This window comes from Theropithecus gelada, chromosome 1 (assembly GCF_003255815.1).
Source record: "Theropithecus gelada isolate Dixy chromosome 1, Tgel_1.0, whole genome shotgun sequence".
Classification (NCBI taxonomy): Eukaryota; Metazoa; Chordata; class Mammalia; order Primates; family Cercopithecidae; genus Theropithecus; species Theropithecus gelada.
The window spans coordinates 125,028,326-125,045,271 of record NC_037668.1 but is presented as its reverse complement, the minus strand read 5'-3'; the positions used below and the strand labels follow the sequence as shown (position 1 = coordinate 125,045,271).

The 16,946-nt window shown below is 33.7% G+C and overlaps 1 protein-coding gene across 7 annotated transcripts in view; it reads right to left on the bottom strand.

The window, feature by feature from the left end:
• Window positions 1-250: 250 nt before the first annotated feature.
• The window catches only part of PTBP2 (polypyrimidine tract binding protein 2), a 92,908-nt gene continuing 76,212 nt past the window's right edge, over window positions 251-16,946 (bottom strand). For 3 of the 7 annotated variants that reach the window (XM_025393870.1, XM_025393826.1, XM_025393850.1), the window contains 6 exons: window positions 11,175-11,314; window positions 9,657-9,690; window positions 9,147-9,239; window positions 2,373-2,589; window positions 2,192-2,269; window positions 251-2,021 (listed from right to left, as the gene is read on the bottom strand). In XM_025393870.1, coding sequence (XP_025249655.1) covers window positions 1,889-2,021; window positions 2,192-2,269; window positions 2,373-2,589; window positions 9,147-9,239; window positions 9,657-9,690; window positions 11,175-11,314 — 695 coding nt within the window. In that variant the 3' untranslated portion in view covers window positions 251-1,888. Of the gene's footprint in view, window positions 2,022-2,191; window positions 2,270-2,372; window positions 2,590-9,146; window positions 9,240-9,656; window positions 9,691-11,174; window positions 11,330-16,946 lie in introns of all 7 variants that reach the window. The other 4 variants (XM_025393814.1, XM_025393835.1, XM_025393842.1 and 1 more) reach the window with 3 other exon arrangements.

Sequence of the window (16,946 nt, the reverse complement as noted above, 5' to 3'; positions counted from 1 at the left end):
AGAAATCTTTAGCAGACACAAAAGATGAAAGATGAAACTGCAGCAAGAGAGCATGGCAAATCCAAAAGATCTATTAGTGCATAAATCTACTGGAAAAAAAACAACAACAACAACAAAAGAGATAGAATTAACAAGCTACAGTAAAAGTTATGTCTTTAAAGCAGTAGATTATAACAGGGTGGGAAATGTTTAATATGTGTCCTCCTGAAAAGCAGTTACTATCTTTTAAATTAAAAAAAAACAGCTGGTATATTTTCACAGCATCTAGATTTATTTATGGTATAAAGCCATAGAATTGTATTATTATTACTCCTTTCCCACCCTGGCAGAGAATAAACATGAATTCAGAAGCACAGTGGAGTGAAAACAAAGAGGAGGAGAGAGAAAAGGCAGCAGAGAAAGACAGAAAAGGTGAATATAGAGCTACAGAAGTGTTTATTGAGCATGCTACAGAGGTAAGCAGAGTACACACAAAATGAAATTAAACCACCATCAAACCTCCCAACTTTGTTAGAAAATTAATTTTTAATTGTGCCGCTTTCAAACTATACTGAATTTTACATTTCTAAAGATGTAAAAACTCAACTAATAGAAAATATACATGACCATTCTGTCTACATAGATAACAGAATCTATGAATCTTGAAACTAAGTACATCAATTTCAAAAAGTATTGGTCATTTAAACAGAATCAACAATTCAGATTGACAAGAACTGTTCAAATTAATTTGACCTGTAGATTCTGAGCCATGTTTTTATTAAAGTCAGATCTATTCCTAAATACAAAATATTTTGAAGATTTATTAAAACTGAATATTACAATGCAAGGTAAATTAAGACTAAAGGCACATAAACTTTGGTCCCACCTGGTTGTCAGTTTTAGAAAACTGCCACAAAATTAATCTTCCTGCATATTTTCGCAGTACACTTTCTTTATCTTTGAAAAATACATGCACCAGTTCCTGAACTAGCTAGACCAGTCTGCACATGCTCAGAAATCCACAACCATATTCCAAATCTTAATTACAAACTAAGGATGGCAATATATATTTAAATGCACGTAAGTCATGTCAACTTCAAAAACATCTACGAAAAATATTCAGCCACAAACAAGACATTACTTAGTGCTGACATTTATATGATACGTCCCACAAGAGTGTGTACAAAAAGGTTAAGATTCCACAATGCTTTCCACATAGGGCTCAAACTTACAGAAATCACTTTGTTGTCTTAAGAAATTAATACTCTGCATCTTGTTAATTTTAACTAATGCCTACATTCATAACTGAATCTAGACCAGAATTGTGAGATACAAAAGGCCAATGTTGTTTTTAAAGCAATAAAGCCTAAGGTAGTAAAAACTAAAAATGCTGCTTTATTCTTTCAATATCATGTATCTTATTTGATTAAATACAAAAAAAGGTGAAAGCCAGTAATTCAAAATAAGTTCCAAGCAGGAGAAACAAAAACTTAACCTTTTTACACACCCCTGCCTAAACATATTTTAATTCCCATATAACAGTGTGCCCTAAACAACCAATTCCTTTTTTCTAGTAAATGCACAATAGCAACACTAGTTTTCCTTTTTAAGGCACGTATGTCAACTAAGTTGAAAGGAAGAAAAAAAAAAAGCAAAATTAAACTGAAATCTTAAACAGACAAAAATGGCTTCCCTATAGAACAGATGAAATATAGCAGTTAACAACTCTGCCTTTACATATGCCATTTCATTTTATAACCAAGGAATGATAACAGCATGGAAAAAAAAAAAAAAAAACCCAAAAAAACAAAAGCAAAAAAAATCAAACTCTGGTCCCCACTTTTCTGAACAGTCAATAGGTGATGACACTGAACAATGTGATTCACCCCCAATCTTCATCTTCCCCTTTTTAAATTGTTGACTTGGAAAAAGACACTCTCAGATGATGATTTTCTCCAAGGTTATAATTATGAAGATCAATCAAGGCCTGAATAGCTTCTTCCACTGTTGCCATCTGAAGAAGAGCCATTTTGTGATCTCTTCTGAAACAAAATTATAAAATCAGATACTTCATACAAATAAGAAATGGCTTATTAAATACTTGAATTTTGGCCATTCCAGAATCAAAAATTTCTATAAACAACAAGAATAAAAACTACTTAAAGAAAACTTTTCTCAGGTCACTAATTTAAAGATAAGGAAGCTTGCTTACTGAAAAAACTTAAATGCTTTCACAGTGCCCCCAGTGTTAGCGAACAGTGTTCGTAGATCCTCTTCTGCTACTGATGGACTAGGAAAATTGAATGGGAAGAAAAAGTGAAGATTAATAATAAATTTCACATTTTATCAAAATAGAATGTATCTCCTTAATACACTCTAGCTTATATACTTACGGGATATTAGATAGGTGAAGAGTGGCAGAAGGAGGAAAAATGTTTTGAAAATTTTTGGATCCAGGTTTCTTAAAACGATGCAATGGGGAATTCCCAAAATCTTTTGTTAGCCCTTGATCATCAAGTCCCTCTCGAGGTAGTTGTACAGTCTGATGTTTCGACAGAGTAACACGAATAATTTTTCCATACATTTTCTGTCCATTAAGATGATTCATGGCTATAAAAAGAAAGCATGTCTATTAACAAACAATATCAAAGCTCAAAACAAAAATAATTCTTTTAAAGTAACAGCTTAAAAATTTGAATTTTTTTATGATTTTAAAATAAATCACCAATTTACCATAGCCATTGGTGACAAGAGTTAAGTACATTTTCATTTGTACTAGACATGGCATTCTGGCAAAAAAGCCAGCTACTTTCATAGAATGAAAATCCAGATTATGAATATCTATCTTCCTCAACAATCCTGCTGAGAAATCATATAGTGAGCTACACAAGAAACTTAATAATCATCCCTAGCTCAGTTACACATCCTAATTGCTAAATACTGTGATAGCCTTCCTCCTAATTATCTCTCAAATTCATGTTCTATTTCTCTACTTTTCACTGCCATTATTTTTTATCTGGATACCTCACTCTCATCGTTTGTCTTCCTGTTGGATTTTTTTTTTTTTCCAATCCATTTTCTATACAGCAGCTTGATGACCTTCGTAAATTACAAATCTGATCATGTCAACACATGCTTAAAACTCTTAAGGACAAAGTTGAAACTCATTCTTTAATATGGCTTATACCTTTCCCAGTCTGTACAGGTTGAGTATCCCAATGCAGAAATCTGAAATCTGAAATGTTCCAAAATCCAAAACTGAATGCCAACAAGTTGCTCAAGGGAAATGATCACTGGAGCATTTCAGATTTGGGAAGCTCAATTGGTATAATGCAAATATTCCAAAATTCAAACCTTTGCCTCTACCCCAGAACATAGTGCAGTGTGTGAACAAAGAACATTACATGACTATTTCTTGACATAGCTGCTGGATCATTTTTAAACTAAATGAACTGGTCTGATGCTAGAAACAGTTACATGTTTTATTCACCAGTCAAAATAACTAAAAAAGACCATTTCTAGTATGTCATGCCCTTTGGTTAAACTGAAGGTCTAAATGACTATAATCAACTAGATAAAAACATTAAAATATAACAGTAGATGCCAGGCGTGTTGGCTCACGCCTGTAATCCCAGCACTTTGGGAGGCCCAGGTGGGCGGATCACGAGGTCTAGGAGCTCAAGAGCAGCCTGGCCAATATGGTGACACCCCGTCTCTACTAAAAATACAAAAATTAGCCAGGCATGGTGGCTCGTGCCTGTAGTCCCAGCTACTCAGGAGGCTAAGGCAGAAGAATCACTTGAATTCAGGAGGTGGAGGTTACAGTGAGCTGAGATGGTGCCACTGCACTCCAGCCTGGGTGACAGAGCAAGACTCCGTCTCAAAACAAAAACAAATAAAAAACAGCAGAGAGATAAAGACAATGTGGAAGATCAGGAAACTGAGAACATCCACTTTCAAAGAGTTTCTAATATAAACAGTACACTACAGTATACATTTTGACACAGAAGATACAAAGAACTGGTTAAATCCACGAATCTCATCATACTCACATGTATAAATAAACCAATTAAACATAAAACAGACCTGAAAAGGATAATGCTGTCAAAATATGAGGTACCATTCAGAAAAGTAAATTATTTTACCTATAACTTGCTTAAATTTTTCTTATTGTGATAACCACCAGCCACTGAACTTACTTCTCTAATTTGTTTAAAAAAAAAAAGGGGGGGGGGCACTCTTCCTGACTGTCACTCCAGTGTTATATATTTTAAGTTTTCTCAGATTTTCCGCCAAGGCTAACAGAAAAAAAACAAAACAAAACAATCTTCTCACAAGCCTGAATGTTCTCACTTGTTTCTCGCACTGCATTTCACATACTTAATTTCATATACTTGCAAATTTACACTTATACCTGTAAAACCAATTATCTACAGTGACAGTACATAAAATCCTTTTACAATAAAACCCACTGAATTATAAAATTTTAAAGTTCTGTAACTGTTTTAAGTGAATAAACTTTTGTTTAGATAAAGTGCTACTACCTCAGACAAAATGTGTTATTAAGTATGGGTTTGAGAAATAAAGTGATATAAATAAGTAGACTTAAGGTTGTCAGAAAAAAAGCTGTCTAAATAAAAAGACAGCACAAACAGCTGAGCTTTGAGATAATAGAGGGACGGAATAAGAAAATAAAAAGTCCCAGGCATAGTAACTGTATACAGAACAGATGAGTGATAGAGGAATGGGATTAGAATAAAGCAAAATAACCAAACAGCTACCTCAGAAGGTAGCCAGGTAATGAGAGTTCTAGCCAGCTGATTGCTGACAATAGGATCTGAAGTGATCTAAAGGGGAAGGGGGAGGATAATTAGAGTACCAAAGTTTTTAAGTAAAAAAGAAAACAAAAGCTTTGTCAAAAACTGAAAGTACACAATGAGTAAACAGAGCAGAAGGAAACTATCTGAATTACTAATTTTAAATAAATAAAATTTTAAACAATGTAAATCTTACACTTTGAAGTCTCCTGTTCCAAGAAATATGGCATAAATGGACAAGGCAATAATAAAGAAGGAAAAAGTCAGTGTTTCACAATTGAAATGGCATTTTTGGTTGAATGTAATTTTTTTACCTTTCCTTTAATCCATCTATGAAGAAGATATTAATGAATAATAAAAAATTTAAAAGACCTCAAGAAATTTACAGATATAGGTGGCATTTATATGATGTGGAAGCTGGAGCTTTTTCAATGGTTCTCCCCTTTATAATTAAAAAAATATTTTTTTTGTGTTACCACTCTCATGTTTTAATCCATCTTTAGATGTTTGTCCATTTCTTTAGTCTTTTCAAAGAACCCAACTTGTGGCATGTTTTTTTCTCTCAACTGTCTTTTATACCACTGATTTCTAGTCTTATCTTTAATATCTCCTTTCCTGGGGGTAACACTGTTATTCTTAAAGTTAAAACTTCCCGTCAAGACATCTCTTTCACTGTACCACATATATCTAATTTATATGTATATAGTACTTTATCGCTTAGTATTTTTATATTCCCATTAAAATAACTTCCGTCTGGGCAACATAGTGAGAATTCATCTCTACAAAAAATAATAATAATAAAAACTTAGCCGGGCAAGTGATGCATGCTTGTAGTCCTAGCTACTTGGGAGGCTTAAGTGCAAGGATTGCTTGAGCCTGGGAGGTCGAGGCTGCAGTGAGCCACAATACCACTGCACTCCAGCCTGGGGGACAGAGCAAGACCTGTCTCAAAAAACAAAACAATACAAAACAAAAAAACAAACTTTTGACTCATGCAATACTGAGACTTATTTTTACATCTCTGGACACAGATTTTAAATGCATTTTTTTGTTATTAATTCTAACTTAATTGTGCAATAGTCAGAGAATGAGGTCTGTATGATACTCTTTGAAATTAGATGAAGCTTGCTTTATGGTTTAGTATGTGGCTGATTTTTCAAAAATGTTCCATATGTGTTTAAAAACTGTACTGGATGTGTAACTTTTAGACACATAATTCTGTTAAGGTAATTGTATCATTTGTATCTTTGTTGATTTTGTCTTTTTTGGGTCAGTCTGACATGTAATTCAGAAAGGTGAACTGAAATCCACCACTATAATAGATTTGCTCAAGTCGACCTGTAGTTCTATCCACTTACTATGTATTTTGAAGCTATTTCATCACTAGGCACACATATACACAAACTGTTATATCTTCCCAGTGAACTAAATCCTTTATCAATTCTCGGTCTTAATAAAGGTATTTAAGTTTTGTTTTGCTTACTATCTGCCCAGTATATTAGTATCTCTTCACATCCTTTTCCTTTCAATCTTTCCATCCTTCTGCTTTACATGTCTCTTGTAAAAAGTATACAGGTAGCTTTTTAAATACTAAGTTTGACAATCTTTTTAGTTGACAAATTTATTCCTTTACATTTTTCACTATTACTGATGCATCAGAATTTGATTCTACCATAATTTTTAATTTTTCCCTATTTTTCTCCATATAAATTTGCTGTCTCCCTCTCCTTCCCTTGTTTTGTTTTGGAGGGTAAGATCTCTCTTTTATGAAAACAGCAATGCCCCCAAAGTGTGGCAATTACTCATTACTCATAACAGTGGAAGTGAAAACCAATACACACAAAAACTGTTCAAATATCATAACAGCAGAATGATTTCCACTCACTTTATAGAATATTTTGATATAATTTTGTAAAGCAAAGGCTTATTATAAATAAGAACTAAGTTTACTTTTGAGACGGTAGCTATATATTAAAAGCAGGCATTTAAAAAAATAGTTCTTGAAAACATGAACTAGAGAAACTAAATTATTTTACTATGAATAAACTACTAGTTGGCATTTTGTTAGAATTTATTTTAATCTTGGAGATCAATATACTACTTTTAAAGATGAGAATTTACAAATTATACAGTAATACTCTAAGAAATATTACCCAATAATACTCTAAGAAAAATTCTAAGAGTATTAATATTTGAAAACACCTTAATGTTTACAAATTTTAAAACTCTGGTCTGAAACAATTTAACATGGCCTGTAAGATTTACAGTTCCATTCACATTTAAACATTTCTGAGTATCTCTCTTAATTTTCCTTGCCACTTGCTTTTCCCATGTTACCTCTTAAGCATAAAGACATCTGCCTATAATACAAAGCAATGAATACTCACAAATAGAGTCCCCTTGAAAACCAAAAAGAATAAGAATAGAGTTCAGAAACAAAAAAATGTTTTGGCCTCACTGATTTGTTCTCAATAGTACACCACAGAGTTTTGCGTGGGTGTGGGGGTGTGTGTGTGTGTGGGTGTGTTTTAAAGGAAGTGATGGTGTCAGTACGTATTTTTATGGTCACATAGTTCACGAAAGCAAAAATCTACCTAGCAGCAATGAGAAATGAATTATTTATCACTACATATAGTCCAAAAATTATAAGCCTTCCTAGCAAGTCAAAACTTTAATGACAATAAATGATTTACAAATTTAAGTACTATTAACTCAACTGTGTCCTCCCAAAATTTGTATGTTGAAGTCCTAACCCCCAATGTAACTGTACTTAAAAACAGGGCCTTTAAGGAAGTAATTCAGGTAAATGTGGTCATTAAGAGTAGAGCCCTGATTCAACAGGACTAGTATCCTTATAAGGGGAAGAGACTCTTAACGCGCCTGCACAGTGGAAAGGCCACATGAGGACACATGGGGAAGATGGTTGGCTGCAAGTCAAGAGAGACCTCACCAGAAACAATCCGCTAGCAGTTTCATCTGGGACTTCTAGACCCCAAAGTTTTATTTCTGAAAACTTTGAGGAAATAAATTTTCGTTGTTTCATCTACTCAGTCCGTGGTATTTTGGTTATGGCAGCCCAAGCAGACTACAAGTATGGCAAAAAATTAAAGTATTACTTAGAACAGTCTTTACATAAAACAAAAACTATCTAGAAGATCTGAGGTAACTCTACCACAGGTAATTATCAACCATAAAGACTCTGCATCCTTTATTTAAATGACACACAATGCCACCCATACCTCAAACAATTAGGGGAAAAAATGACATATTTGAGAACACTCTGATTATGAAGTACTGCCAAGTGCTACTTACAACATGTATGAAAGCAACAGCAATTACTATTCCAACCAGAGTACAGAAGTGCACACAGAGGAAAATATATACTAAGGATCATGACATAATCAGCACTTTCATACCTCTATAAGACACATACCACCATTTTAAAAATGGAGAGCCAGATGGATAGTTTTATACCTCATCTGAGTTGCTAAGAGTATTGCCAAGAAACACTAAAATTCAAACCTATTATGTGTTTGAAATTCAAAATTTTCTACGTGATGCCAAAGGCCAAAATTGGTCTAGCGTAACAAGTTGTTCATCTGAGTCTCACAGGGATATAAAAGCAAAAATACACTCGTCCTAACATCAAAAATGGCAAATTTACAAATTAACAATGTGAATACAATCAGTCTGAGGCACCATTATCCCTGAATCTCAACGAACAGAGCTGTAAGAACATCCTGGCATTTACAGTCAATCACTGGTGTGAATGTGCAGGTGTGTTCTAGATTTATGTATTCGACTATGTATGAAGTCAAATGACATAAGTTTAATTAAAATAATCAATTACTTATTTAAGTAATGATATAAAGTGTAACTTGACTAAACTACCTTTTAAGATTCCCAAAGTGATTAACAACAGTGTTTTTAGCACAAGCTTTTCATTTTGTAAACCTGGTATCGCAAGACTTTACAAGAATTAAAATAACACGGCATTAAGAAGGATTCTATGGGTATATGAACAGTTAGCTTCTATTAACAAGGAGTAGCTAGACCAAAAATCACTATGAATCTTCAAAATAAGTAATTCTCATGTGAAACTATTATTACAATTTTGAAGCTAAAATCTTTTCCTATTATGAGTGCATTTGAAAAACAGTAGGAGGATAGCAGAAAAATACAAATATGTTCACCACATACAACTATTCACATTAAAATGACATTTTGAGCCCTGGCCATTAAAATAAATAATTTCTTACTGATGTAAAGGAGTTTATTTTTATTCACAGATTCACATTGCATTTGAAAGCAGAAGTGAAGACGTACAGATGAAACATAGTTTAATCTTACCAAGTTGTGACTGGTTTCCATCAGCCATCTGTATTAGAGCGCTGTCTTTCTTATTGTACAAAATCTTCACACGCTGCACATCTCCATAAACACCTTTTTTGGAGCCACAGAGAGGTAATCCAAAAATGGAATTAATTTTATGTGAAAGTCACCTAAAGATTATCTTTCTGACATATCAATGAAACATTCAGACATCAACATGATCACTCATTCAATCTCATCATTCTCACAAATGAATAAAGAAGATCAAGATTTTGAACAGTGAATTTTGAAAAGAATAATTTTTGATAAACCCTCAAAGCTATGTGAATGATATTAAATTAAAGACCATGCAAAATAAATTAGCATGCATTAAAACAAATTTTGTGTCTATGGAGAGTTTTAAATAGCAAAGAAAAATAGCAAAAGATTTACTATTCAACTTTAAGCCAAAGTGCTAGCTACAAATAAGAATTAAGGTGAAACAAAAATCAAATCAATAATAAAAGTATAGTGCTAACAATAACATACCGAAGAGGGTAAACAGACTTTGGGGCGTAACCATCTTTAGAAGGAGAGAAGAGCAAGCAGCGTAAGACAAGAAGAGAGAAGAGTCGAGGAAGAGCGGAGATGAACAGATCATCCATAACGAAGGGTGGTTCCCGCAGAATGGTGAGGTGGTCATGGATCATGGTTCAAGGCGGTTAATTGGGGCAAGTTGGTCCGAGGAACATTTGTTCAAGCACAGAAGCATGAACATAGGGAATGGAGACAGGGAATGAAGACAAGGACAAGGAAAATAAAGGATAAGACAGGGAAGGGAATGGGCATTTGGGAAAAGACAAGGAAAGGGAAGGTGAACACACAGGGAAAAGGATGAAATGGGGAAGGGAAACAGCAATGCAGAAGAAAAAAATAAGGAATTGGGGAACAAAAACAAAATAAAATATAGGTCAGTACATAGGAAATGCAGGAATTTGGTCAGAAAATGGTTGGTTTATGTACTGTACAAGAAAAACTGAGTAAAATGTAGTCATCCAAGACAAATATGGGTAAAGTACATCTATATCAAAGAGTAAATTACAGCATTTCATCTCAACATAGGGAAGGAAAGCATGCATAGGAATTTTTAACTTTGAACTTTAACTGCATAAGCATGGCTGGTTATGAAATGCAGGCAAAAGTCTTAAAACAAAAACAAAGGCACTCTGATTCAAACATTTTAGCATGCAGAACTGTGAATGATAATAGTATTAAATGGATAAAATAAGCTAATGTTCATATTAACAGAGGCCAATTAAAAATGAAACAAATTCAAATTAGACATCATAAACTGATACACTGAGCTTCCCACATTTCATACCAGCTTTCATAGCATTCAAAATAAAATATACCAGACATAAAATGTACAACTAAAGAAAATAACTTAGCAATAAATTTTATTTAACTGGGCGAGGTGGGTGGGGTGGGTCGGGGGTCAGGAAGGAAGGGGTGGGGGAATAAAGTTAAAAAATATTTTTAGAAGACAATGACTAATAACTGCAAAGAAAAAATTACTAAGAAAGACTGGAAGAGTGCCTCGTCAAGATCTTTGGAAGAACCTTCAAAGAAAAATGTATTAGAGTAGTTCACATAAAATAAGATTTAAAAAAAATGCAATGACATATAAGCATGAAATGAACAAGCAAATAATTAGAAAAGGCAAAGAGCAAAATTGTTTTACAGTTAAATTTGCAAATTAGATCACATTTGCCTTTGAAAACAACAAAATGATAAGCCAAACTATAGTACTTCACCATATTTTTCTTAGGAAAAATAGGTTAGGTTAAAAAATATACAAATATAGATATAAAGAGACATGACTGTTTAAGGAAATAAAGTATTACCTAAACAATACATAGATTTTATTCAGAAGTAGAAACATACAGAAAATACTTTGACTAATGAATGTACATAAAAAGAAAGGCAAGTGCAAAATGAAATAAACATGAAAAACTTTCACGAATGAAATGGAGTTAAAGAATAAACATTAGAGATTATTTTACTAACCTCTTCATTTAAATTGCTAACCAACAGGACTGTATTGCCACCAGCTGAGACTCCAGGCATACCCACTCGGCCAGCAGCAGCTGCAGCAGCTGCTGCAGCAGCATTTGGAATAGCCAAAGGACTCAGAGCTCCTGGAACAGCTGCAACAGGAAGCCCTAATTTTAAAATAAAGCATATTTTACGAAACACACACAAGTCGTTTACAAAAACCAATTTAAGCACGATGGCTGCATGGCTTACGGCTGACCATTCCAAATGGTTCCTGAAAGTTAATTTTTATAGTGTTTAGAAAAATTGTTTGCTGATGTGTAGTAGAGAAAAATAATCGATTTCAACAAAACCATTAATTGAACTAAAGTACATACCTGTATTATGTTAAAATATGAAATATATAATACTCTATTTCCTCTGGAAAAGCAAACAAAGCATGAAGAATATAATTCCAAGTCACAGGCTTGGAAAATTCACTTCCATGATTTACAGTAATAAGCCAAATGTAAAAAAGTATCACTTTCGACATACATAATGGTAATTCACTATTTTCTGCAAGTGCTATCTTCTTCATAAACTCACACTTGAAATCAGACAAATAATTACAGCTTAAGAAACAAAGATAGTAGTCTTTCAGCTCCTAGAGACAAATCACTCTGAACATCATTATTTAATTCATGCAAATAAAGAAAATCTTAGCAAAGTGTGCTTGCCTTCTTAATTATACACTCAAGTAATTATAATACAGGTTTCTTCAAAACAACACTCTTCCAGTTCAAAGAACAAGAAACCATCACTATAACACAGATTGTGTTTCAGTATTTTTCTATCCTTTCCCAATCTATGTTATCATTTCCTTATTTTATTGTTCTAGTTTCCAGTCTTACTGCTGTCCTACTACCTTTAAGTCACCATCTCTTCAGTCATTTATTCTAGACAGAATTCCCTTTTGTGTTAGCACCCTTCATCTACTTTTCAATTACCAATCAGCTTGGAATACGTTCATCCCTTAAATTCTTACACACTAGCTTATTTCTCATAAATATTGGTTCACTAAACAAACGAATTGTATGTTCTTTTTTACCTTCCCAACATAGAGGAACAAACACCCAAACTAAATGAATCTGATTTCATAACATACCTGGGTAGAACGGGCCTTTACCACTCTTGTTCCATAAGTTCACATTTTATTTCTTCTTTCTTTCCAGCTTTCTGGTGCATTTCATAAGAATCTGCTGTTACCTTTGGTTTTAGAGATCTTACTCTTTTAAAAGTCAAGTTTTTGATCTTTTTACTTTATAGACACTACTGTGACCTTTCATTGGCAGTCTGAAGTGCTCTTTAATATTCACAATCCTTAACCTAAATTTTTGATTTACGAAACTTTCCCCTCCATCTCTTTTTAATTCAGCCTTTATCTCTTCTGAGAACTCTGTCAGTGGCATATGTTTCTCATTTAATACTCTTGCTCTTGATGAGTTTCTTTTCACAGCTTTTTGTCTATACCCTTTTTTGTTGGCTCTCCTTTTTTCTTACTTTGCTACCTTTTTTATGGCTTTACATTTTGTTTTGGAAGAATTTCCAACATATACAAAAGTAAAGAGACTATAATAATGCACCTCTATGTAGCCATCACCCAGCTTTAACAATGATCAACTCATGGCCAATCTTGTTTCATACGCTTTTATTCTTAAAGTAAATCTCAGAAATTAGAATCTAATTTTAAAATAAAAAATTCTCATGTTTAATACTTACTAATGCATAATAGTCTTCAGTGTGTCTTTGAATACACCAATGTGGATCTTTTCAATCAAATATTCTACTATATTACTAACTTCTCCATGTTAAATACTATACCTCTCACTATCCACCCCGTAAGTTGTTCTCATTTAACATTCAACAGATATGTTCATTTGTTGTCAAGCATACATTCCTAATTCCCAGGCATGCATTCCTACACACAATTTTTTTTTTTCTTGCAGTCTTGAGAAGTGACCTCCCCACACTGTAATACTATTCATCAGTATTTTCAGATAGCTCTGACTGAATGCACAGAATATTTGACTAAAGTTGACAACACAATTATTTATTAGTAGCAGAAACTCCAGATGTAGTCATTATATTGTTGCATCATTCTCCTATTTTCCTGCCTTTAGTTAGCTACCTTTTAGGAAAAATGGTAACTTTAAAATTCTATTAAATTCCATAGTCTTTATGAGATCCGACCGATAGCAAACAAACACAAAACCACCAACTTCAATATGGCATGCAGAAGTTGTTCAGTACGAAGCCTCAAATTCCCTTTTTAACAATACAAAGCCTGTTTTTTTTTAAAAGTCCATCAAGGATATTTGGACTAGATCTTTACCACAATAAAAAAATTAAATCATTTTAATTTCTGGTTTCACTTTTAATCCTAACAGGAAGAAGCAATTCTAAGGGCCCACTAAACCAAAAAATCTTCACTGTGGAATTAAAATTAGTTACCAAAAAAATCTGCTCATCACTAGCATTTTCTCTGTACATCTCTTGACTTTTATAACCATCTACTGTTTATTAAAATACTCTGTATCTCCTACTTATTTAACTACAATTGTCTTAAACTTTGTATCCCAAAGTGAAAACGTTCTCAAATTTTTGGTCTCAGGCCCCCTTTATAGTCTTAAAAATTATAGAGGATCACAAGGAGTTTTTGTTAATTTAGGTTCTATTAATGGTTATCATTTCAGAAATTAAAACCAAGAACTTTTTTTTTTTTTTTTTTTTGAGACGGAGTCTTGCTCTTGTCCCCCAGGCTGGAGTGTAATGGCAAGATTTTGGCTCACTGCAATCTCCACCTTCTGGCTTCAAGCAATTCTCCTGCCTCAGCCTCTCGAGGAGCTGAGACTACAGGCACCCGCCACCACGCCCGGCTAATTTTTGTATTTTTAGAAGAGATGGGGTTTCACCATTTTGGCCAGGCTGGTCTCGAACTCCTGACCTCAGGTGATCTGCCCGCCTCAGCCTCCCAAAGTACTGGGATTACAGAACTGAGCCAATGTGCCCGGACAAAACCACTAACTTTTTAAAGCACACAAATACACATACTATTAGCCTTCAGAGTGATGCCACTGTACGCTATTAAGAGAAAAAGTAAAAAAAGGCAAACTATATTTTAGTATTACCATGAAAAGTAATACTAAACTTTGTAGGCCCCCTATAAGGATCTCAGGAACTCTCACAAATCTCTGGACATTTGTAAAACGCTACCAAATATTCACATGCTTTGTATATACGGAGTGCTCAAAAATTACTAAGGAACTTAAAAGATAACATTTACTCACTTCAAATAAAAGAAAATGCTGTAATATATGACATATATTTTTTAAAAGAATGCTGAGTTAATTGACACTCCCAAACTTTACAGCTCTCAGTCATCTCCTACTCATTTTTCCCTCTTGAAATCTCAGGAAAAATTACAAATTCATAAAGTATATTTAAAAAATTATCAATCTATTTAAATTCAGTATTGATCTAAACATACTGGCCTAAGGTTAACACTTTATTTTTATGAAAAATCGCTTCATATCTGAGATACAACCCTACCGTGCCACTATACATTTAAATAATCTAATGAAAATTACTTACCAAAAACATTTAAAGATGGTGAAAACCAGTCAAAAAGAATTTTAAATATTTAAGACATAATTGTTTTCAAAATACATTTTTTTCCTTGAAATCTGGGTTTTCCAGCAGAGGTAACTTGGTGGTATGATATTGTTTAGAACATCAAGCCTTATCATGGAAAAACACTAATTGAGAATTAAAATAATTAGTTAATAATTAAAATAAATTTATAATGGTAATTGAGAATTAAAAGTCTAGGCTAAAGCTTCCCCACCCTTTATTTTTTGAGACAAGGTTCACTCTGTCACCCAAGCTAGAGTACAGTGGCATGATCATGGCTCACTGCAGTCTCTATCTTCTGGGCTCAGGCAATCCTCCCACCTCAGCCTCCTAAGTAGCTGGGACTACAGGCACATGCCACCAGGCCTGGCTAATTTTTTTTATTTTTAGTAGAGACTGAGATCTCACTATGTTGCTCAGGCTGGTCTCAAACTGCTGGCCTCAAGCAATCCTCCCACCTTGACCTCTCAAAGTGCTGGGATTACAGGGGTGAGCCACAACACCCGGCCTAAAGCCCTTTTTAGTGTGACAGATCTGAAACATTAAAAAAAAAAAAAAAAAAAAAGCCAGAGAATGCTATATTTTACTAACTAATCTTGCACTTTAGTAAAAATAAGACTACCAATCTTCTAGTCAGAAAAATTTGGGCTCAAAATAGATGAATTTACCTCTTTCTAACTAAGGAGGTAATAAAAATCTTACCAAAAAGGGGAATGCAAGGTGTGAGGTCCCCACTGTCTGAATGCTAATTCAGTCTCCTCACTTGTCGATTTACTTCCACCATTCTGGGGCACCTTGTCAGGTGATCTATTATGTCCAATGATCCTTCCTTTTACACAGTTCATAGTATGGTGTAAGAATGCTTTAATAGGTAAGAGGAGCCACCACCTGTCCTTAATCCCACTAGTATGTATTTCTCTTTCATTATTTCCTCCCCTCGGCTGATAACTTAGAAAAACGACTTAGGCTACCTTTACACAGTTCTAAATCACTGGAGTAGTCTAAGATTTTCCTGGACTTTTAAAGCCTCTGAAGATTCTCCAATTTCCCTCAATATACTTTTGTCTGAAAAATTACTTTGTCAATCAGGTATTTTAGGTTTAATCTCAATGCTGTCTGCTGCAATAAAAATATACAAACCTACAAAATATTCATGATGCACTATTTATATCATAATACATTCTAGAAAATAATTCTGTTCTCAACTCCCAGCTAAATGAGAGGACAATAAACTCATCATGGGCCCTTTGAGAAAGTTATAGAAAGCATATTAAACATATTGTATACACTGGCTCTAACAGATTACTTTTAGCTACAGAAATTATAATTTTACCTTTAATGATTTGCATCTTTAGCTAAGGCAGCAGATATGCAGGAAAAAACTGTTTTCACATATTGATAAGGAGGGATAAAAATACTCGATCTACTCTGAGGATTGTTATAAAGATAAAATAATGTAAAAGAGCTTCCTAAACAATCATGTGCTGAAGAAAAGAAGGTGCTGCAGGAATCTTCTTCATGTGAAATGGCCCTCATCAGATGGGTCACCCAGACACTGTGAGTGACTCAGCAATCTCTTAAAATTCTCATGTTAGTTCTGACACTATAATTACTAACCTTTCCTCCACAGAAGCTGATGGATGCCCAGCCATGTATATGACAAGAGACCCTAAGTCCAGACAGAAGTGATACAAATTATGTATCTGTTCTCTTCCTTTCAGATATTACACTGAAACACACAGGTATCCTTAACCTTGCTCATTTCAACTGAAGAATTAAACTGGTTTTGTTAATTAAATCATTTAGAAATTGTATCTATAATTTTTAGCTATTTTAAAAGGTTTAGATTTACAAACAAATTTAAGACATTACAACGTTCTTATATAACCTGGAAACCCCAGATCCCCCATTATTAGCACCATACATTAGTATGGTATTGCAATTTATTAGTTGTTGCAATTAATCAACCAATATTGATAAATTAACAAAAGTCCATTCTTTGTCAGATTTCTTCAATTTGCATCTAATGTCCCCTTTTTTTTGTTCCAGTATCTCCTATTACATCTAATCATCTTGTTTCCTTAGGTTCCCCTTACTTGTGAGAGTTTATGATTC